At 43.6% G+C, this 24,282-nt stretch overlaps 1 protein-coding gene across 1 annotated transcript in view; it reads left to right on the top strand.

Moving 5' to 3' along the window:
* MANBA (mannosidase beta) overlaps positions 1 to 12,309 on the top strand; it is a 114,221-nt gene extending 101,912 nt beyond the window's left edge. The window contains exons 14-17 of the mRNA XM_041759555.1: positions 2,226 to 2,370; positions 6,088 to 6,230; positions 7,141 to 7,398; positions 9,835 to 12,309. Coding sequence (XP_041615489.1) covers positions 2,226 to 2,370; positions 6,088 to 6,230; positions 7,141 to 7,398; positions 9,835 to 10,059 — 771 coding nt within the window. The 3' untranslated portion in view covers positions 10,060 to 12,309. The remainder of the gene's footprint in view (positions 1 to 2,225; positions 2,371 to 6,087; positions 6,231 to 7,140; positions 7,399 to 9,834) is intronic.
* The last annotated feature ends 11,973 nt before the right edge of the window (positions 12,310 to 24,282 follow it).

The raw sequence follows: 24,282 nt of genomic DNA, 5'->3' as shown, positions 1-24,282 counted from the left end.
GTGAGGAGGTTGTTAGGTATACAAAAATAAATATATCTTGCAAATAATTCTGAAAATTGAAATAGAGACTTAAAAATCAAATGTTTGTGGGGTCTAGGAAGGTAATTTAAATGGATAGGAGTATGATTATTGGGAACTGTGACAAAATGGAATATATAGGCCCTGGCTTAAGACATTAAACAACATTCAAACAAGAAACAAAAAAACACCCACATCCAAAAAACCAAAAACCAAAAACCACCCACCTTTGTGGACCAATTAAAATCTGTGTGAGGCAAAGGTCAGCTTAGAGACCACCAGTTTAGTTTAATAGCAGCCTCATGACTAGAACCTAGTATAGCAATATGCAGCAAGGAGTTTAACATTTGTCATATGTTCTTACCAAAAGAAACAACACAAGAACATAAAATGTTCTGAGCTCTTACACTGAAAGAAAAAACTGGAAACCATTCAAAAGCCCAATAATTGGAGAATGATGAATCACACTGTGGTATAACTTTATAACCATTTAAAGCACAGAGATGCTATCTAGTGCCAGGGCATGGAAATGTACACATGTGAAAACTAAATGAGAATTAAAATACTAAATGTATATGCTGCAAATATGTGTTCACAAAGGTTGGAAAGAATTTGGAGCAATGTAAATAATTTGATGCTGCTGAGATTTTTTTTTTTCCTGAAAAAAAGCTTCAGTGAAGAAAAAGAAAAACACAGGTCACCTCTACCTCTATCCATAAAATATGTAGTTGTCCTCTGGATTAGATCTAACTAAGTGCAACCATGACTGTTTAATAGATTATGGGTTTGTCTTAGAAGTTTTTCATTTTTGCCTGAAATAGATAACTTAATTTCCTAGTCTGATATACACTGGAAGAGCTTGTTGACTTATGTAGAAGACAGGTAAAGAGTCATGTAAGTAAATGTAAACTTTAAACAGTAATAAGTGCTAAGAAGGAGAGGTGAGCAATGTTAGGAGTGTGGATAGCAGGGGAAAGAGGCCTAGCTGAGGAGTGATGGCTGGCCTCAAAAAAGAGGAAAGAGAAAAAGAGGGCAGAAGCTGGCAGCCAGAGGGGACCCATGTGGTGAGCAGAGAATGCAGAAGAGCTGAAAGGCCAAGGTGGCCTGAGCATGGAGAGCCAGAAGCAATGGACTGGAGGCCAGTGAGATGCAGGGGTCAGACCTGGGAAGGTCTTGGTGGTGAGCTTGAGCCCTGTGTTGGGCTTTGTGCTCAGTGTGGAGTCTGCTTGGGAATCTGTCCCTCTGCTTCTCCCCCTGGCTCACACTCTCTAAAATAAAATAAATAAAATCTACCCACACACAAAAAAGTGTATGATAACAGCAGCAATGAAAGAATGAGTTTTCAATGATGTTGCCAATAATTAAGAGTCCTTCAAAAAAAAAAAAAAAGAGTCCTGCATAACTTCTTTACTGCCTCTTCAATAGGAACTAAATTCACTTGTCTCATTGCTCCAATTTAACATCTGTTCTGCTATAATGGAGGAATTACATTCATAAGAATTTTTACGTTATCTAAAGTCATAAGAACAATTGCTTGAATAAAAAAAAGGGGGGGTTAGGGATTGGACAGTATCACACACATAATGTTACTTTCCCTGTAGAATTTTTTCTAATAAAACTTTTTTCCTTAGTAGCTATGAATACATTTTTAAAACCCATCACTATGAAAAAAATATTAGTGTTAGACTATATGTGTCATTTACTCTGGAATAAAAGTGTTTTCCATCATTGCCTACACTATAATTAGCAAGGTACCTTTTATACTGTCCTATTTCCTCCATCACCCAGTGTTACGATAAACGAAACACTAAGACTCCCAAACAAATCAGCCATTGTAGACAACACTCTTGTTGTGCTGAGGGTCTAGTTCCAGTTCTAGTATAATAATGGTAGCTGTAACGCTAATCAGGTTCCCTAATTTATCCAACCTGCTTTAAAAAACACCCAAAGGGGGATCCCTAGGTGGCACAGCGGTTTGGCGCCTGCCTTTGGCCCAGGGCACGATCCTGGAGACCGGGGATCGAATCCCACATCGGGCTCCCGGTGCATGGAGCCTGCTTCTCCCTCTGCCTATGTCTCTGCCTTTCTCTCTCTCTGTGACTATCATAAATAAAAAAAAAAAAAAAAAAAACACCCAAAGTTTTCTCAGATCCAGACACTAAGGTCAAACCGTAACACCTGTGCTTCAATGTTTTCCCCTGAATCAGGTGATGCAGGCCCAGTGTGTCAAAGTAGAGACTGAATTCTATCGGCGCAGCCGCAGTGAGATAGTGCGTGGACAAGGATACACCATGGGCGCCCTTTATTGGCAGCTGAATGACATCTGGCAGGCTCCTTCCTGGGCTTCTCTAGGTAAGTGTTGCAGCATTCTTTGTGTGCGTGTGAGAGAGAAAGCAATTCCCCTGCAGAGAGGCACTGAGAACGCTGGGAGCCTGAGGGGTCAGATTAATCCAAGCGGGGTTCACAGGGGTCCTCCTGTAGCCTGTGAACTGGGGCCCAGCCACCCCGCCCACCTGCCTGGTCTCCCCAGGAGCCTTAGAGGCAGCTTAGTTTGAGTTCTGGGCTGTGCAAAGTCATAAAAGCAGGCTAATGAAGAGGGTAGATTCATGTAGATCTCAGCCATGTGTCTTATAATTATTGCTGAACATTTCTAATTTAATTAGGAAGACTTTCCAGGCAAAAGAAGCATTCATTTAAGCCTCTCTTCCTCTATTTAGAAGAATTCAACCAAGTGGAAGGCTGGCCCAGCTGACTGTTAATATGTCCTTTCCCTTTAGGTCCATAAGGTCATCTTTATTTTTGCCCTGTTTATCTCTTGGGGGGGGAAAGGTAGTGGAGTCAGAAATCTATGTAGGAAGGGTTATCAGTTGCAGCAGTTCATTTGGCAATAGGAAGGTGACTGGCATGGTGCCTGCAGTGTGAATTATTCTATTGTAATATTTTTTTTTAATTAAGGAGTAATAATCTTTGACATTCATTAGCGGTGATTTGAAGCAAAGGTCAGTTAATGTTAACAAGAATTTTGACTCAAAAGTGAGGCAAAGACACAAAGTGAAAAAGCCCCTTTGCTGAGTGAGGCTCTCAAACTAGCTGTGGACACAAATCCAAAGGAGTCCGTTACCCGTGTGCTTGGGTCAGTGTGCCGAATCACCTCCTGCAGTAAATTGGAGTTTTGATCAAGTTTCTCTGACCAAACTCTTTGTTGACAGCAACCAGATGAAAGAATATTGAATGAGAATCGGGGGTAGACTGAGGGGAGTAGGCTTTCTGGGATGCTTAAAACTGGACAAAGAAATCATTCAGAAACATTGGACCCTAACCCTGCCATCTTGTATGTGGATGAGGTCGTGGAAGCCGAGTTTGGTTTGACAACTGGGAGAGCCCAGTCTTTGTAAATCTTTCCTTAAATGACTGTACTGAGATGATTTTAATGAATCCTTTAGAAAGGGTGAGTAAACCCAAGTATAGGAGTATGATGGCAGAGCAAGCATTCATTGTCTAAAGTCTCGCAGGACAGTGTCTCAGTGGAGAGGGTCACCATCTTCTTGTAGCTGTTACAGGAAACAGGTGCCAGGGAGAAGGTGTGACAAGGTATGTTATGTCTGCTCCTGCTCTGGGCAGCCGCATAGCCTCTGTTTGATTCTACTTCGTTGGTTCAATGAATCTGGTGCTTATAGTGTATGCAGGTGGGGTGGGGAAGGTATGTGTCACCTCTTCTCCTCTGAAATGGTGCTGCTTGGAATCTATAGATTCTTATATATTTCCTTTTAAAAATTAGTCTCATTTTTATTTAGAATTTTACAAATACAGAAATCCACCTGGACATTTTATTTTGCTTGGCTCATAAACTCGGACAGTTACAGAGGTAGTGGAAAAGCCAGAAATCACATAGCATTTTTAGAGCTGATTATGCAGGGTATTATATTGACATCTATACTTTGTCACTGATTAGAAACTAGTATGTGTATCAGTGAGACCTTATGCTTCAATTGCTGTTCTCCTATATTCTATGTGTGGCCATGAAGCTGGAGCCGTGCATGTGAAATCTCTTCTCCTGTAATGGGTATCACACGTGAGTGTATATAAGTTACCTCAGGTCTGAGACATCTTCCATTTATGGGAAAACTTTCCAAATACAGTTGATGCTTGAACAACATGAGATTGAACTGTGCAGGTCCACTAATATGCAGATTTTTAGGGTAAATATAGTACAGTACTGTAAATGCATTTTGTCTTCCTTCTGACTTTCATAATATTTTCTTTAGCTTGCTCTGTTGTAAGAATACAATATAGAATACATATAACAGACAAAATATGTGTTAATTGACTATTTCTGTTATCTGTAAGGCTTGATCAACATTAAGATATTAGTAGTTAAGTTTTGGGGGAGTCAAAAGTTTCTTGTGGGTTTTTGACTGCACAGAGGTTGGTACCCCAATCCCATTTTCAAGGTCAGTTTTATAAGTTCTAGTTCATTTTATAGATCTAATATGAAAGGCCTCTCCAATAGTAAGGGTTGCAGTTGAAATTTTGGAAAGCCTGAAGAAATTGGTTCTATCTGAACTTCAAACCACATTTGTCCATCTCGACAGCTTGCACTGTGAATTCTGGACATGATACTCCCTCCACACCACACCTCCTCACCCCCTCACCCTCCTCCTCCTCCTCCTCCTCCTCCTCCCCCCTACTATCTCTCTGGAAGTTGTTCCGTGATGCAGTACTTTGTGGGGAAAGATCTTTTTGAAATAGAGGCATGTTAACATATTTTTTGGTTTGTGGGTTTAGCATACTAGACATGCCAACAGGACACAGAATTCAGAGGTTCTTCAAAGCTTCTAATTGTATCTGAGCAACTGTCATTAATTGTCATCTCTTTGGATGTGCTCCTCCAGGCTGACTTGCCAATAGTATTTGTGACAATAGTTGTTTTATTTCACTCAGAGGCTTTTGTGCTCATGAAAAAGGAAGGAAAGTTTGAGTGCTAATTAATGCTTTCTGTTACTTTTTTAATTGTTTTATTTTTCCAAGTGTGTTGTTTATTTTTTTTCAGATGTACCATACAGTAATTAGACATTTCTATACAAGATGCTCACCATAAGTGTAGTTACCATCTATCACCATACAAAGTTATTATATTACTATGTTCTTTTCAACTTATTTTTTGTATTTTTAAAAGATTTATTTATTATTTCATTTTTAAAAAGATTTTTGTTTATTCATTCATGAGAGAGACAGAGAGAGAGAGAGAGAGAGGCAGAGACCTAGGCAGAGGGAGAACTAGGCTCCCTGTGGGGAGACCAGTCCAGGACTCGATCCCAGGATGCCAGGATTATGCCCTGAGACAAAGGCAGACACTCAACTACTGAGCCACCCAGGCATCCCTAAAAGACTTTATTTATCCGAGGAAGAGAGGGAGTGTGTGTGAATGGGGGGAAGGACAGTGAGACAGATAAAGAGAGAGAAAGGGGAGAATCTCCAGCAGACTCTGCACTGAGCTGAGACATGGGGCTTGATCTCACAACCCTGAGATCATGACCTGGGCTGAAGTCGAGACAGATGTTCAACCGACTGAGCCCCCTGGGCACCCCCTCCCTGTAACTCTTATAAATGAATACTTATTATTTATATAATTGTGATATTTTCTTACAGTTACAAATATATGTAATACTTTTACTGCCCTGCAACTGACTTCCCTCTTCATCTACATGTAGTAGAAAAGTGTATTGGTATATTGAGCTCTTGGAAGCCGAATTATGCATGAGAAAGTGCTGCCTAGGAGTCAAGTCTGGGCTCAGAGTGCGGCCTGTGGCACATTTGATTTAACTGCTTGAGCCTCTCCTTCCTCTTTGCGAAATGGGTGTTAATGCTGACCTCACCCAGATGTGAGTGTGCCATGAGGTAATGTCCCAAATGCCCCCGAAGCCTCAGTGAACATGGGTTCCTGCTCCTGTTGACTCTCCCTGCTTGCTCAGTCCCTAGAATCATGACAAGTCAGACATATAGCTGGCCCATGGGCAAGATGCCCCTGACCACTTGACCCTACCCATCTCTTAACTTGCCTATTTTTAGAGTACGGAGGAAAGTGGAAGATGCTTCATTACTTTGCTCGGCATTTCTTCGCCCCACTGCTGCCAGTGGGTTTTGAGGATCAAGACCTGTTTTTCATCTATGGTGTGTCAGACTTGGGCTCTGACTGTAAGGCGAAGCTCACTGTAAGTTGCTTGGAGGATTTTTCTCTCTAAGGCAGACGGAGAGGTTTTTTTTATTTATTTATTTTTATTCTGTAGTTATTTGGTTGTGTTTCTTTTGGGAAAAAGAAAAGATAAATTAATTTGTATTAAAGTATTTCTAGTGCCTGTGGCAGAAAACAGGCTGTCCTTGGACTCAGAATACTTGTATATTCGGGGTAAAACTCTACCATTAAAAAAAAATTAAAAATAAAGAAAACTCTGCCATTTATCCCTCTGACCTTAAGGTGTAATGCCTGGTGACTTGTTTTCCTCATCTGTGAATATCATATCTTCATTCATCATCCTAACTTAAAGGGTTTCAATGGGTAGTGAATAAAATAATGAGAGGAAAGCAAATGATGATAAACTGTAAAATGCCACTAAGATATAAGGTTACATAATCACAAGAAGCTAGAAATACCCTAAACTTGACAGAAAGAAATCCTTAAAAAATGGTTTGTTAAAGTGAAAATCTGTAAAAGCATTCAGAATGTCTATGGAAAAAATACACCTGTATTTAAAATAATGCAAGACAAGAAAAGAGGGTCGAAACTCAGAGAGTCTCAGGCTACAGTTCGGGGGACACTGCAAATAGGTCACGGTTATGGAATAAGGACAGTGCACCAGGTCCTGCGTCTTCCATGGATTACTTTATTTTATTCTCAAAACAGCCTGTGAAGTTAGTCCTGTTATTATTCGCATTTTACATGGAAGAAGGGAGCCTTTGAGAAGTTGAGTAACTTGGTCCATTACAAAACTAGTACTAAGTGGGGCTGGGGTTAAACCCACGGTTCAGTCTCTTAACTAGTTCTGCTCTTCTTTCACCTGTTATTCTCTTTTAAAAAAATAGTAACCAAGAATGTTTGCTTTTGCTCTGTCTTGTTTCTCCCAGGTGAGAATCCACACGTGGAGTTCCCTGGAGCCCTTGTGCTCCTCTGAGACGGAGTATTTTGTCATGAAAGCAGGGAAAGCTGTTCTCCTCTATGAGGAGTTTGTGCCTATATTGTTGGAGAATTGTGGGAATTGTACACGCCAGAGCTGTGTGGTTTCCTTTTACCTTTCAACTGACAGCCAACTTTCGAGCCCAACCAACTATCACTTCCTGTCCTCACTGAGTGAGACTGTGGGGCTCCACAAGGCGCACATCACTGTAAGTGGTTACATCACTGTAAGTACTGGTGGGCTTGGGGTCACAGTGGCCCCTGCCAAGCTGTCCTGCTCCTGGGACAGGTACATGACATCCTGCATTTTGCAGGACTTTTCCTTGTTGCCGAGTTTACCTAGGACCTGGGGAATATTAGTCTCTTCCCTCTAGAAGCAAAGCCCAAATGACTTTTTTTCTAATTCAGTGTTTGTCAAAGTTTAGGGTTCCTGCCACTCTTGCTGTCCCTTGACCCCTGCACAGTGGGCTGGAGGAGAGCAGGAAGAGGCAGCAGGAGTCATCATCCCTGGATTGCTCCTGCACCGCATTCCAGGCTTTGCTCTCCCTGCCCCCCACCCCCCACCCTTGGGCTTTACTGCTTCATCCCTGAAGTATCATGTGCTGCGTTGACAAGTGACCAAATCTGTGTAGAGAGTGGAGCAGTGTGCTGCGTGCTGCGGCCAGGAAACCCCAGCAGAAGCACTCTGAGTTTTTAAGTATAGTCTATGAATTTTTTAAAAATTTCCCTCTACTCTCTTTGACTTATGGCTTCAAAGTAGCTTAATCACCAAACCTATAATTGCCAAGAAAAAAAATGGGATGACCAGGGTGTGTTGTTACAAACATAGTGCGGCTGGAGAATTTGCAATCTGTCTAGTTGATTGAAAACCTTTCCTATCCTTTTCCGTATACATGGTGATTGAATGTATTCTCTAGAAAGTTTTATTCTCTATTTTTAGTGAAGGTTAAATTTCTTTTATACCTGAACTTCACTGAGAATGCTTAAGTGAGAGAGGTTTTTTTTGGCATTGACTTAGAAATAATCATATTAAAACTCAGTTCTTGAAATGAAAACATATCCCTCTAATTAATAGTAAAGTATTCACAGACTGAGATGTAAGTCATTTGTAACAACTGATGGGTAACAGCTATGAAGGGAATGTCATACATTTACACAGCTTCTTTCCAGAAAAACAAGAACAACAAAACCAAAAAAGTGTATATAGCAGCAGATAAATTTAGGTAGATTTAGGATTTTAAAATATTTTTCTGTTTCCTAAATCAGACCTCATTACCTTGGGGCAAATAAGTGTGGGAGAGAAGTGGGACTTGTTCCTTCCTCCTACCTCATTTGGATTTCAATGAGACTTGCCCTTCCTAAAGTGATATAATAATAGTGATAATAGTTCACATTTATTGCAGGCTTAACATAGGCCAGGCACTTAGGTGTGCTATCCCCTGTAGGATGCCAGGAAGTTGTTTACCATATCTCCCTGAAGCCAGGGTACAAGCTTGAGCCCAGGCTCTGCAGTCATATATAGATAGGAGACTTCAGGTCCGAAGAAGGCAGTAAGAGGAACCAGGCACCAGTGTCCCTTCTGGCTTTGACCTTGAGCAACAGTAGCTGAGGTCTCCCTGGCAGCCTGGCAGGCTGGATGTGAATTGCACACCTGTGACTGCTTTAGGGTCTTCACTGAACAGCTGGGAGTTTAACATCTAGCTTCAGACCCGAATCTCTGAAACTCCGAGAGATACCTAATAATACATCTTGTTAAATTCTTTTCCTGTTTCCTCCAATGTACAGTTTCTTGTGTATGACTCAGAATCTTGCATGAGGTGTAAGGCCAGAATTACATAGAGTAGAAGTTGCGCCTTGAAATTTGTTATGCCACACATCGCGTCCAACATCAGACCTATGGTGTGGCATGCCTGCACGTTAGAGGGTTCACGTTTCATGTCAAAGGCACAGCTTTAAATACCAGATCACTCTCAGCTGCATGCTCACACTGAGAGAACCTGACAACCCCTACCCTCTGGGGCACAGCCCAACCTTTAGCATGTGCTAATTGGCTAGCTAATGACAGGGTTTAAATTGCACTTTCCTTTGCTGATGTGGTATGGGATTCACACGCGTTAGAAGTGCTAACAATGTGATTTTATGGTGCTATGCAATCAAAGAGAGAAAGCTCTAACAGTAGAGCTTTTGTAAATGCCTGGCAGGTGGCTGTCTAGATTGCTGGATCTTTCCAGAAGATAAGCTCCATGGTTGTGCTCCACAGCTAGCTCCACATTATACCCTGAGAAAGTCATTGAAACTTCCCAGCGCTTAGGCCAAAATGTTCCTGTCTTGATCCCCTGAGAAAAACTCTAACAGATAACAAAGCTTTGAGTGTCTCGTGAAATATTCTCCTTAATAATTGGAGGCTACATATTTCTACACGTGGTTGGAGATTACAATTTGGTAATTTCCCACAGCCTTAAATAAATTTCCATGTAATCTTTAGTATCTGACACAGTGCATGGAATATAGGACTTTGGCAGCTGCAGAGCCAAAGCTCTTGGAGATGCGCTCCTTGTTGGCTCACATAAATGTCCTGATCGGCACTGTGCACAGAATAGATAGGTCTTGTCTCATCGTCCACTTAATTTATCTTTTTCTTTCAGGCTGTCATCTCTCAGCAAGGTAACACATTTGCTTTTGATCTGGAAACCTCTGCTGTCGCTCCCTTTGTTTGGTTAGATGTAGGAAGCATCCCTGGGAGATTCAGTGACAATGGTTTCCTCATGACTGAAAGGACGCGGACTGTATTATTTTACCCTTGGCAGCCCACCAGCAAGAGTGAATTAGAGCAATCTTTTCGTGTGACTTCCCTGATGGATATTTACTGAGGGATTACAGGTTGTATTTTCAGCGGACACTGGAATAAAGCATTTCTAAGGCACTGGCTGGAGCTGAAGACAACCAGAGAGAAGATGAAGCAGCTAGGAGATGTGTCTGCCTGCTACCACATGCCTGATTCATCTCTTTGTGAAGAGTTTGTACGGCGTGTTCTGTCAGTGAAGGTTGTTCTTCAGTCTGTGCCAGGACTGCGATTTTAGCCCTCCCCCTACACCTCTAGTGCCACATGACCCAGTTATAACCCAAACACCTCTTCCTACCCAGAAAAGGAAGTCCACACATTGTCTTGTCAGGAAATCATAGGAACATGACAGTTGCAGTGTCTGTGGAGCCAAATTTGGAAGGTTGTGAGGTCATGTAGATTTCTTATAGTTAGCTTTGAAAAATAGTGAATTATCAAAATGAGGCTGCTTTGTTATTATTCTCCGAGGAAATGGAGTTTCAACTGTCACATAGATAGGGATTCCTGGGCAGCAGCTGTATTGGTTGTTGTTCTTGGAAAGTTTGAGGCATTGATTGTTGCCATTTGATTACTCTCTTGGGTAGGATTCTTTTATCATTTGCGGGTTTTGTTATAAAATATCGTTTTGACTGGGATGCCTGGGTGACCCAGTCAGCTAAGCATCCCACTGTTGGTTTCAGCTCAGGTCATGATCTCAGGGTCATGAGATTGAGCCCTGAGTCAGGTTCTGCACTGGGTATGGACCCTGCCTAGGATTCTCACCCTCTGCCCCTCCCCACACTTCTCTCTCTCTCTCTCTCAAAAACAAATATTGTTTTGGCATTAACAGCTTCTTTTTTCAAAGGCCATTTAGAGTGATTCTCCTTTGAAAAATAAGCTCACATTGAAATGGACATCACTGTGGTCAGCCTTGGGTGTCTTAACATTGTCACCGATAATTATGTGTGGGTTATAGATGGGGCAAAATCCAATGAACTTTCCAATTCAAAGGCTGTGATTTATATTTGATTAGATTTATATTTGTTAACCCTGGCAGCAAAGTTGTATTTTTTTTTAGCTTGGGTTTAAATCATTTTTACTAATATTGATTAATTATAAATTGCTATAAAATTGTTTTATTAAGCATGATCATGTTTATAAATTGCATTCATAATGAAGCAAATGAGGCAAAATGTTAATGGGTGGAGGATATGTAAAAATTCTTTTGTACTGCTCTTGCAACCTTCCCATAAATTTGAAGCTGTATCAAAATTTAAAAGTTATATAAATTGCATTGACAACATGGTATTTCATCTGTGGCTTATTTAATCACTCCATAAACATTCAGCTGTCTCCAATACTGTGCTGGGCATTAACTTCCCTTTAGCTCTCGCCAACTTTTTATTCTTTTTGATAAATTGGGAGAATTTGAAGAATCTGGATTAAGGTATTTGATGGGTTTTCTCTGGGAAGAATCATGGAATTGGTTATGTAATGGAATGGCAATGAGAGTTTGGCTTTAAAATCAAGACTAATTAGATATAGATTTGGTTTTAAACCTGAGAAGGTTTAGGCCATGGTTCAGTGACTAAAAAGAAAATAAATGCATGCAATCCAGGCCTTTCCTTCAATATATGAGTTTCCTCAATTATTTCAATATATAAAAAACAGTCTTATGAAAACCTAGGACTTGGGGATACAACTCAGAAGTTTCTTAGTTGATAAATACACAATTTTCTTGTCAATGTTGAAATCCTGTCTCCATTAAACTAGAGAATTTTCTAGGCCAGGCACCCTGTGAGGTGGGCTTTGAAATCGATGGGCCAAAATTTATATCACAATTCTGCCCTTTCTAGCTCTTAAGTTACTTAGCTTCTGTGTTCAGTTTTCTTATGGTGAAATGGGATTAAGTACACTCCCCTTGTAAGTTTGTTTTGAAGAATAAATTTGAAATTGAGCTAGGGGGCTAGGCCCAGAGCTGGCCCATAGTAAGGACTCTGTGAATGCACGCATCATCCTGGGGGTGACCCTCTTGTCCTAGGGAGGGCTGGGCTTCTAGCCACACTGACATGAATTGGAATCCAGGTTGTGAGGCTGATTGGGTGACTGCTTAAACTGGACTTTTTCTCATCTGTAAAATGGAGATAATTCTAATCTTCAAAGGTAGTTGTGAGGACTAAACAACTGGAACAAAATAAGTGCTATTTAATTGGTGGTTGTAATTTGTTTAACATCATAATCATTATTTCCCAATTAATACATGAGGCAGGAGTAAAAATAAAGGAAATTTAAAGGCAAATGTCTTCTGGACTTTTTTTTTTTTTTTAAAGTAGGCTCCATGCCCAGTGGATCCCAGTGCAGTACTTGAACTTACTACCCTAAGATCAAGACCTGAGCTGATATCAAGAGTCAGTCACTTAACCAACTAAGCCACCCACGTGCCCCTCCAGATATATTTTTAAGAGGTGAGAAAGATATCAGAAAATTTGTAAAGGAAGAATAAATTAATGAACAGACATAAATATGTGCTGACAATAACTGATACAAGGAGAACAATGTGCTGTATACACATTATTTCCATAAGACAATGGTAACATTGTCTTCCACAGCTCATGAGTGGCACTGTGTTTAGTCATCACTACCATTTAAATAGATTTTATTTTGCCATACATACTGGGTTAGAGTCTGATGTACTTACTCTTGGCTTTGGACTTCTGAGAAGACTTTTCTGCTAGTAGTTATGCAAACATTAACAGAGAAAATGGAAAGAGAAGGATGGAGTCCTTCTGCTATGCTGGATGCAAAGCACATTCCAGAGAGTGTGAGATGAAGAGAGGTCAGTTCACAGGATTCCATCTTCTCATTTGAGAACCAAGAGGACAATAAAAATGGTAATTTTCTCATTCACATTCACTGTAACTCTTCTTATTTTTTTTTCTTACTTTTCATTGTGAGAGGTTTTCAAACCATGGGAAGTCACTTAGAAAATAAAAAGGAAGATTGTTTTCTCTGTTGGAATGAAAGTGAACTGGAACACAGTAGAAATAAAGCTGACTTTCCCATGCATTCCCAAAGTGACAGGGACCTGAGACATAAGGAAGAGTTTCTTGGACTCTCACACATGAAATTTATTCCCCCACTTGGTAAGATTTAGGGAGAAAAACAAGTAGACATTTCTTGTGCATGAAATTCAAAGCATTTCAAAATAAGCCCGGCGAATGCAATCTTATCAATTCATTAAGCACATAGAATCAGAAGGGGCATGCAGGAGGGTATTTAGTAATATCCCGAAGTGGATGGAGAGATTCTTGTTTTCTAAGAGACTTAACAGAAAGCATCAACCACATAGTGTATAAGACCCTAAAAGCACAGAGAAAAACCAGTATTAAGACACGTTTATGTTCTGACTCTAGACTGTTTAACTTGAGAATTTACTTGTTAATTTACTAAGGATTTATTGAGGGCACCCTGAGCAGCGGGCACTGTCCTTGTCACTGGGGGTATCGCGATGATAAAAGGCAGACAAGTCTCTGTTCTCACTACTGTCCATTGTGGGGGTGTTGTCAAAAACCAACCTCTGTACGTCAGGGCCAAAGTATAACTCAAAGAGTTTGGGATAAAGAGGAACAATAGCTTTACTGCTTTGTGGGGTTCAAGAGGCTGCAGCAGGCTATGGCCTTCAAAAACTGTAAGCCCTCCCACCACCACTGCCACCCCCAGGTAGGGCCTGGGGAGTTTATAGGGAAGTACAGGATCTGGCTGGTTTCAACAGGAACTGAATAGGCTGCCAGCCTCCTTCATCCTGTTAGTCCTTTTCAGGGTGGTCCTGGGTTCCAGAAATAAAGGCTAAGAAGGGAAAAGGGGAGGTTTGTGGAAGAAAGGAAACAGGTTACTTTATTTTTATTTAAAGATTTTATTAATTAGTTAATTATTTATAGCAAGTGAGCAAGAGGGAGGGGCAGATGAGAGAGAGAGAGAGAGAATCTCAAGCTGACCCCATGTTGACACAGAGTCTGAGGGAGGAGTAGTGCCTGATACCACCACCCCGAGATCATGACCCAAGTCAACATCAGGAGTTGGATGCCCGGGGCACCTGGGTGGCTCAGTGGTTGAGCATCTGCCTTTGGCTCAGGTCGTGATCCCCGGGTTCTGGGATTGAGTTCCGCATTGAGCTCCCCACGGGGAGCCTGCTTCTCCCTCTGCCTCTCTTGTGTCTCAGAATAAATAGATAAAATCTTTAAAAAAAAATAACATGATAAAAAACAAATGAAAAAAAAAGTTTTTCAATTGAGAAAAGAGTCTTAAAAGATCCTTGCTGTAGTTAATGCAGAAGAAAGGAAAAGCACAAGACCAGGTAGTTAGTGAGGCTGGACTCTGAGCTTGTGATTGTTAAGCTGAGGCTGGGCAACCTGCCAAGATTTGTCTTTGAGCCCTTGAGTAGGGGCCAAATCTGGAATGGGCTCTGCAAAAATAAGGGGACTGCATCACTGTGTCAGGCTTTATCACTATCTCTCCTTATATCTTAGACACAGGTTACTGAATCCTGCCATGAAAAAAATATTGGCAACAATAATGCAGCTTAATCCCTTAGCATGGGTCTCAGCCTTCACAAAGGTTTTATTGAGCAACAACTTGTGGCACGTTATGTTATGCGCATAGTACAAAGTACAGTGCTGTACAAATGATATCAGCAACACTGAAGTGACACAGAAATCCCGGGAAATGGGATGTTAGGTTCATGGAAATTTCTGGTTGAGTACTAGTAATCATTTCCTGGCTTATCATCCACGTGAGAACAGTCCTCTTGTTCTTACTCTGTTATCAGGGCTTTTGTAAAATTTACCTGATCCTGAGAGTCAATTCACATATTCCCAATGGTTGAGGCAGACGTAATGGGCCAGGCCATCTTACAGCCAAATCCCCTTCTTCTCTGCTAATAGAGGCAACTTTGTGTCCAGCCCCAGGGACTGAATTGTAGTTGGTTATACTAATTTTATTCTCTGCCAGTGATTGGTCTAGGGTGAAGCATGTGACTCAGTTCTGGTGAATGAAACACAAGTTGATGTGGAGTTTGGGGTGGGAAGGTTTTCCTGCCTGACAAGAAAGAGATCTGAGGAAGAACTCTGCTGTTGGGTGCAGTTGAGAAGTTGCTGTGTGAGGACTCGATGCTTGGAGCTGCTACAGCCTTTTTGTGAGCTTGAGGAAACATTGTTAACACCAGGGGATGTCAGAGATGTTAAACTGCTGAGCTAACCCTGCAGTCTTCTAACACTGGTCTGCTTATGAAAAATAAGACCCTATTTGTTTAATCCAGTTGTAGTCAGGTTTTCGGATTTTATAGCCCAAAACATCCTAATTGATTATAGCGGCTAAGGGTGTGGGTTTGAAATCAGACTTACTTTTATGTTTGAGTTCCAGATGCACACTAGTAGGCTGTTTGACATTGCAAATAAGTTACTGAGTCTTTCTGTGCCTTAGCTTATCTTTAAAAGTGAGAGGGGCTCATGGGTGGGCTCAGTCAGTTAAGCGTTTGCCTTCAGTTCAGGTCACGATCCCAGGATCCTGAGATGGGGCTCCACGTCAGGCTCACTGCTCAGTGAGGAGTGTGCTTCTCCCTTTCCCTCCCCGACCTTCTCTCTCTCAAATAAATAAATAAAATCCTTTAAAAAAAGGGGGGGGGGGAGTAATATGGGGAGCCTCTGTGGCTCAGTCAGTTAAGTGTCCAACTCTTCATTTCAGCTCTGATAGTGATCTCCAGGTTATGGGACCAAGCCTTGCATCTGGCTTGCCACTCAGCATGGAGTCTGCTTGGGACTCTCTCTCTTCTTCTCCCTCTACCCCCATCCCCGCTTGTATACTCAATAATTAATTAAATAAATAATAAATAAATAAATAAGTAATAAAATAATGCTAATGAAGATTAAATTAGATGATGCATAGAAATTGATAGCACACAGTAACTATTCAACAAAATGTTAGCTATTATAATGATCATTTCCTCTGTGTTAAGTCATCAAAGAAAGCCTAGGCAAGTGGGCAAAACAGGAACTTACTCAAGCACTGGGTGATGGCTGGGAACAGTATCAGTCAGGGTCGCTGCTGGGAGTAAGGGGCCAGCAGTGGCTCCCGGAAGGGGAGAGGTAAAGACCTTGATTCCTTCCCAAAGCCTTAAGCTCATCACCCTACCTCGTCATCCTGAATGTACAATTGTAGGAAGCTTGTCAGGTCACACAGGTCATATTTGGCCAGCAGATCATTTTGTTGGTGCTAATAGGGATTTGAAAAGTTAAATTACTTGCTAACATTTTTAAAAATGTGAAATCTAGATCTATCTCTGACCTTGTAATGATAAAAGAAAACCACTATTGGTTTAATCTAATCATAGTCAAGTGTTCTTACTTGTAATCAGAAGCATTCAAACAGATGCAGGCATGGGCTGGGAGGTTAGACACAGCTGGGCCTTGGAGAGAGCAGTGTGGGCGCCTGGGTTTTCTCTCAGCCCAGGGCCTCCTAGTCATCACTTCTCTGCACTTGCATGTCTCTAGTAAGGAAGGCTGTGGAGGCCCAACTTGCCCAGGTGAGTGAAGAGCCCTGCTTTTTCATCACCGGAAGCCAGCCTAGGTTGGGTGATTGGCATGCTTCCCTATCCCTATTTTTGGTACTTGAACAAAAATAACTAGATTTTGTCTTGTTAAAGATCCAAATTGTGTGTGTGTGTGTGTGTGTGTGTGTGTGTGTGTGTGTGTGAATGTGAGTATGTGTACACACATAAAGGCCCCATGTAGTACAGTGCCTATGAGTTCATGCTCAGATATGGAACCTCCGATGTACAAATTTGGTTCCAAATCGTACTGAACTTGAACAAATCACTTAAGCTCCACACCTCTGTTTCCTTATCTTTAAGATGGGATTAATAGTAATTAGGATCTCATAGGATTGTGAAAATTAAATAAGATGCAGAACGCACAATGCCTAGGATGAGCAAGTAGTAAATGCTGGCTTACAAGGCTTATTCCTCTCAGTAAGGTTGCCCTGGCTGGAAGGATCAGGCCTAGGAGAGTTTACATTTTTCTTGCCAAAAGAAAAAACAATTTAAGTCTTCTCTGCTAAGGGAAAATAATCATCAGGCTTCTGTGACCTGAATTGAAGGAAAAACACTGAGGCAGAAAGCCCAAGAAGTTTCTAATTCCCTTTTCTTGTAAGCCGTTTTCCAAATTTGTCGAAGTAAAAAAAAGTTGAGTAGCAAGAGGCATACCAGCTGTTGCATGATTGTGCAAAATTCTGCTGCTTCCAGCAGAGGCCTCCTGTGCACAGGAAATGGGGCTGCTGGTAGGGGAGGGGACTGAGGCAGGCCAGGGCACTGGTTTCCAGGAGGCTTCCCCTGAAGAAGGTAGGGAGAAGGCTCTGGGGAAGAGCCTGCAGTCTCCCCCTGCACCCCCCCACCCCCAGCCCCTCTCTGCCTCAGAGTGCTGGAACCCAGTGCCCTGGAATGGATGAGTCTTCTTCAAGGAAGGAAAGAAAGAGGGGGAGGAGGATGGGAGGAGAAAGGAGTGGGGGGGGGGGGCAAAGAGAAAGGAAGAAAGAAAGGGAGAGAGTGAAAGGGAAAGAAAGAGGAAGAAGAGAGAAGGGGCCAGAGGAGGAAGCCAGGCAGACAGGGGTGGGAGGGAGGGAGGAAAAATAGAAGGCATGAGGGAGTGGGGAGGGATTATGGTTTTTAATCCTAATTTAGTTACTACAGGTCATGAAAACTTGGCACAAAGCCTCCTGGAGAGGTGATGGATGAGGGAGAAGTCAGAGGAGCTCTGACAAGGTGCAGTGGAGGCGAGCAGTGGGAAGGGGCGGAAACCCAGTTCAGGCTCCTCTGAAGAAAGGCAGGACCTTCTGGTGCCGAAGAGGGAGATGGAGACTGGCTAAGGAGGCGGCCACCTGGGTGTGCGGGTGACTCGCCGCCCACAAATTCTGTCTTGAAGCTTTAAATCTGGTATCGCTTTGCCTTTTAGAACTCAAGTGGTCCCTGGCTCATGTAAGTGTGTGTAGTATGATGACTGTCACTCAAGAGGTGCTCTGGGCCAGGTAGGAAGGAAGTCAGGGCCAAAGAGCAAAACTGGGAAGGAAAAGGCCTCTAAGGACTGCTGGGTCCAGGAGTACCTGGACCTCCTGGGCAGCTGGGCCCCTGCGGGGTAGGTCACCTGCCCGCAGTGGTCTTAGGTGTGGTGGGAGGGGTGCAGGCTGGGAACTCTAGGGAGGGGGTGCAGTCGGGCTTCCTAGGGCTGTGATTTCTGGCCCTCTGGCTTCTCCGGGCCAAGCAGCGCTGCAGCTGTGGGGCGGGATCCCACATAAACTTGGGGGGCCCTCGGGAGAGTTTGGAAGTCTCAGCTGAATTGTTGGGGGAAGAAAACACAGAACCGGACAGAGTGTGGAGAAGCAGCTCCTGAGAGCCCCAAAGCAAAGGAGGCCAGGAGGAAGGACAGGGAGGACAGTGGGCAGGAAGAGGAGAGTGGCCCCTGGGGGGCTGCTCGCAGGGCCTGGTGCGGGGCGCCCTGTGTGGCCGTGGGCACTGCTGATGGGATGCTGCTCCCGGCCACTCCCGCCAGCCTTCAGTGCCTGCACTTGGCCGCTGTTCCTTCCCTCTCCCAGGCATGTCCGTGTGACCTTCCCCTTAGGGCACAGGCACTCGTTCAGTGAGGGGGCAGTGCGAGCACTGAAGGCCGAGTCCAGCCCTCACTGTTTACACCAGCCCAGGAAATCCCAGGTACTTCGGGGGCTTTGCCGTTTTGTGGAAAATGGTGGGAATTAAATCCTTCCCTGTTTACTTCTCAGATTGCTATGGGAATAAACATTTGGAAATATTGTGTAGGGGAAAGTTTGGGATTTTGCTTTTGGGTTTTTTCCCTTAAAACTACAAAAGGAAATGTATTTCAAAAGCAAAAGGGGACGTTTACATTTGAACAAAGTGATAAAAGGGTGTCCTGCAAAAGAAAAAAAATCCATTAACTAGAAGTTTCTCATTTGAATTTCTGAAACAAAAATAATTTGTTGTTGATTCTTTTTACGTTAGGAAAGGGAAGGAGAATGGCACAACAGTTTGGAAATGAGAAAAAAACAATATTTTTTGCCAGAGAATAGTCCTAGCACCCTGTTGTCTGGTATCCAGCATCAACTCATATAACCTCCTCTGATCCTACACATTCCCCTCATGTGCCCGGAGGTTTCATCTGACCATCTTCAGCACCAACTCGGCTTCCTGGGTCCTAAGAAGGAACCCTCAGAGAAGGGGTTTCTAGAGTTCTGTTTCATTTGCTATTCTGGCCTGGAGGGAGTATTAGGTCCCTAAGAACCCACTGCTGGTCCTGATTCCATCTGAGAAATGGGAATCAGGGTCCTGCCAGTTCTCTGCGGATCACAAGGATGATAAACCTGCCTGCCCCTCTCCTTTGGGTGGGACCTCAAGGCCACCCAACAAGACTCTTAATCTTGGCATCAGCAAGCCCAAGGTGTGTTGTGCGGCATTCAAGGAACCACAAACCGCAAGGCCTGGAGAGCAGGAGTCCTCCTGGGTCAGTGCAAGGGCCACACGACTCTGCTGTAATTCTCCTCCGCCCACCTGGTCCAACACCCTGGGTCATCTCCCAGGAGTTCCTGGAGAGGAACTGCGACTGTCCTCACAGTGCATCTTCCATTCTTAATCCTGGGGAATGATTTTGCTTTTGGTAATGGCCACTTACCATGACTGCAGGGGGACTTTCAGGGTGAGTGAATTTTTGCATCTAAGCTGGAATTAGGAAGATCCTTTGGGTTCAAGCTCCTCTATCAGTTGGGTAAAAAATTTTGATCTGTGCCAGAGCCTGGGATCTGTTCACCAAGATCAACCTCCCTCCTAATATTGGGAACAAAAGTTGATCACGCCTATAGCCTCGCTGCTCTTAGCATGGCATGGGACTGAAGTCTTTCTCTAGTGCAATGTGAGAGGAAATGGCCATTCAAAACTCCGACATGTACTCCTCCATGCCCCTTTGCCCTTCCAGCTGCCTGGGACCCTGGGAGCAAAGGGTGGGAGGAAGAGGACTGTCAGCCAGGATCCTTTCAGGACTATACGTACATGATCCATACACGCCCCAGCCACCCTGTCCCTGCTGCAGGTGTGCCTTATGAAACCACCTTACTGGAATCAGGAGATCCTGCGGTTAAAGGCTTTATGTGTGCTTTAGTTTAGTCATCTGTAAAATAGGGACTGGAGGTTTCTTCACAGGTTTTTCAAACAAGAAATATGAAATAATGAATGGTGACCACCCATTGTAGTACATACAGCCTGGCATGCAACAGGTGCTCAAAAAATGTTGACTGAATATATAACTTCATACCTGGAGGATTATTGTGATATTTCAATGAAGTTACCATTTTAGAAAGAGATCAAGATGGAAAAGCTAGTTGATGGAAGTAACAAAATGATAATTCAGTCCCTTCCTCCCTCTCATTCTAAGAAGCTTGAACATTTTGTAGGACTTGTCATTTGTCCAGGGTAATGGAAGCAGGCCATTGGAGGCATAATGGAATCCATAACAATGGAGAGTGAGGGAATCCATTTGATTTCCTCTTTTGCACCTCCCCCAACCAACAGGACAAGAACCTACAGTCTCTGGGATTGGTGTTTAAATGAAGCAGCAGACTCTAGTAGGGATTATACAGACCAGATACTTTCTATCGTAGGTGTTTAAAAAAGATGACAACTTAAATGATTTACCTAGGTGATCTTTAAGATACTGTCCAGCCCTAAGTTCCATGATGCTTAAGAAATAAGCAGCATTAAAAAAAAGTAATCTCTGTGTCCAGCATGGGGCTCGAATGAATATCCCTGATATCAAGAGTCACATGCTCTACTGACTGAGCCAGCCAGGCGCCCACAGAGACAGCACTCTGGTTTCACCTGCTCTTGATTCCTGTGCCTCCCCAAGCCCATTACCTGGCAAAGCACAGATCAGAGAGAAAATTTCCCCCAAAAGCACAAGGAGAATGAGATGCACCCAGTGACCTTCAGTCCATGGATAATTCATACCTAGACATCTTAGCTTGGTTTTAGAAGGAAAATCAAGTCAGGTTAACACTTAAGGAGCATACCCGTTTCATGATATTCTGGGTTCATTTTGTATTTTGGTTGGGATATATTATGATCCCAGCCTCCTTGTATAGAATTGTATGGAATTTGTTTTTCCTTCTTTCTTAGACACAACAGCTTTCCTTCAAAGGTCTTCAGACATGGTTAAAGAGTAACCTTGGGCTCTGACAGACCTGCATTTAAATCTGGGGTGAATTAGTTAATATTCACATCATCCTCCCTGTAAAACTGAGGTTAAATACCTCACAAGGATGTCCCTCATAATTGTCATTTAGAAACCATTAATGCAAAGGGGATCGCACATAAGTTCGCCTGGCTCCTCCCGTTCCTTTCTCTTGCTAAGGTGTGGAGGGTGTGGTTTGTGAGGCCGCACTCCACCTCCACGGCAGTGACCAGGAATATCCACGGAGGACCCCTGCGGGGCGCGCTGGGTGAGGAGGGCCTCCCTCTGCCAGGAGAGCCTGCCCGTCCTGCGAAAGCCTAGGTGATGCCTGCAGAGGAAAGATGACAAAGTTCTGAGAAAGCTATTTTTAAAAGGCTTCCTGCTGAGAGACCAGCTTTCTGGAAAGGTTTATTCCGGGCCCATTGTAGCATCCCCCTGGTCTCCCGCATTCCTCCTGGTGTTTATCTCCATCTGCTGGTACAATAGGAAAGACGCTCCTTCCTCAGAGGCATAGCCTTTTTGCTGGAGCAACGTGCAGAGGCTCAGGCCACACGGAGATGTGGGAGGAGAAAGAGGAAGTTTCTGGAACAGAGGAGAAACCAGGTTTCTTATTGAAGAAGGGGAATGTTATTTTTAATTCTCGGCATGTGTTGCTTAGTGGTTCCTCCCGGAGTCAGCTTCCCTTTAAAGTGGCTTTCTGGCATGGGAGCTATCAGGTTAGAGACCGGGAGAGTGGTCACACTCCACAGGTAGGTCTTAAAACATCCACCATTGACCATTATTTCACTTGTGAATCTGCCATTTGCGCAGGGCTCGCCTCTACTTGGGCAGCATCGGCAGAGGCAGCATGAAGGTTAGACCCTTGTGACTCAATGGCTAGCACCTGAAATCATCTAGAGGCTTCCCACCCTCACACATCTGCTGGTTGATGCTGGCATTGGCTGTGACCTCAGTGAAAGCTGTTGGCGGAACACCTACACATGGTTTCTCCATGTGTCCACTTGGCTCCCCCAGGGCATGGTAACTGGATTCCAAGAGGGAGTGACCTGGGGCTGGGGGTAAGGGGTGGGGGCGAGGGCCCGATGGACAGAGCTGCATTGCAGTTTCCAACCTAACCTTGGAAGCCACTTACCATCACTTCTACCCTTGTCATAGGCCTGCATGGATGAGGGAGGAGCATAGGCCCCTCCCTCAGTGGGAGGAGTATCTGCCTTCACTCGGTAGAGAGGAGACCTGGTGTTGGCCAGCTGGAAGAGGCCACTGAGAGCAATGGGTGAAGGAACACAGGCACAGGCTTGTTGTTGGAAAATTAAGGAAAGTAAGGTTTTGTTTTTGTTTTTTAAGATATAGCTTTCAAAAACTGGAAGAATGGATTGGAGCATGTGGAGAAATGGCAATGTAATACAAAATAGAAGTCAAATTTTAAAAACGTATTTCATTTTTTTGTGAAATGAAGAACCCAAACTGTATTACACCGAAGAACAAAGTCTTGCTTAAAAATGCCTCCTCTATTTCAAGATTATTCATCCATGATTTCTGGTATTTCTAGCATTATAATGGTTTCATTTCTGATGTATTTGGAAATTATTTGATAAAAGGAGGGAAATGGGAGTTCAGATGGACTTCCTCCCAGTGATGAACGAGATGGAATATCTACTTATTAACTATCTTTTCCTCATTGAATTGAAATTTACCATTACACTAAATTCCTATATATTTTGGGGTCTACTTCTGGACTCAATTATTTTATTTTATTTTTTTAATTTTTTATTTATTTATGATAGTCACAGAGAGAGAGAGAGAGGCAGAGACACAGGCGGAGGGAGAAGCAGGCTCCATGCACCGGGAGCCTGATGTGGGATTCGATCCCGGTCTGCAGGATCGCGCCCTGGGCCAAAGGCAGGCGCCAAACCGCTGCGCCACCCAGGGATCCCTGGACTCAATTATTTTAATCTATCTTTTTATTCCACAGCAAGATAATTCTCTAACCCATGTGCTCTGGAACTAGACTTGGATATAAACTCAGAAGCAGCTTAGCCACTGCCTCGTTGAATTCTTGGGGCTCAATTTCCTTCTTTGTACATTGGAGCTAATTCTGTCTGCCTGATTGGGTTATTTTCAGGGTTGCATGACTTCAGGTGTTGGGGCACTAGAGGTTAGCATTAGCTCCCAGCCCCTGTGCTGGTTGGGCTCTGTGGCAGGTGGCTCTGAGAGGGAGCCTGGGGCCCTGGGAACAGTGCCTGTGGCAAGCGGGGGAGGAAGCCGTCCTGGGCAGAGGGTGGGTAGAGGGAAGGCCGGTGCTGTGATGCAGACCCAGACAACAGCTCAGCCAGTAAGAGGGCCCTACAACCTAGTCCTGGGCTGAATAGCCTTTTGTATGCCATGTCAATCAGTGTTACTTGGGGCCATCAGGGAAATGAGTGTGACCTGTTGAGGTGGCTCTCTGTGGCTGAGACAATCCCGGAAGGAACTGACAGGCAGAGAGAGCTTTGGCCAAGTGGGAGCCCAGAGGTGGGGTTGACATGGCCTTTGTTAGAGAGGGTTCTTGGTTGCAGATGACAGTGTTCATCACAGCACCTCCTCCAAATGCTTTTCATTTCTCCCCTCCCTTGTTTCTGAGCCTCTGTGTGTAGAGCAGTCAGGCAAGCCTCATGCTGGAAGGCCGCTGGCCCCAGGCCCCTGGGGTGCTGAGCGGGCAGGACTTGAGGCATCACAGACCCAAGAGAGCCCACTGCGGGGTGGGAGGAATGGCCCTGCATGAGGAGGAGGGGGTGAAGGGGATACAACTGAAATGAAATGAGCCAAGCGAGGATTTGATTTGGCAAACCCAAAGCTTTCATCTCAGCTTAAAATACAGCTCTTTTGATCATCTTTTGGGTTCATTTCTGGGTCAAAAACTTGACTCTAAAGGGGAATGTGAATGTGATAACTGGCTGTGGAATGATCCCATGATTACAAGGAATCATCGTAGAAAAGTATTTCTGGAGATCAAACAA

This window comes from Vulpes lagopus, chromosome 6 (assembly GCF_018345385.1).
Source record: "Vulpes lagopus strain Blue_001 chromosome 6, ASM1834538v1, whole genome shotgun sequence".
Classification (NCBI taxonomy): Eukaryota; Metazoa; Chordata; class Mammalia; order Carnivora; family Canidae; genus Vulpes; species Vulpes lagopus.
The sequence above is the reverse complement of the archived record's forward strand: the minus strand, read 5'-3'. Positions and strand labels throughout refer to the sequence as shown.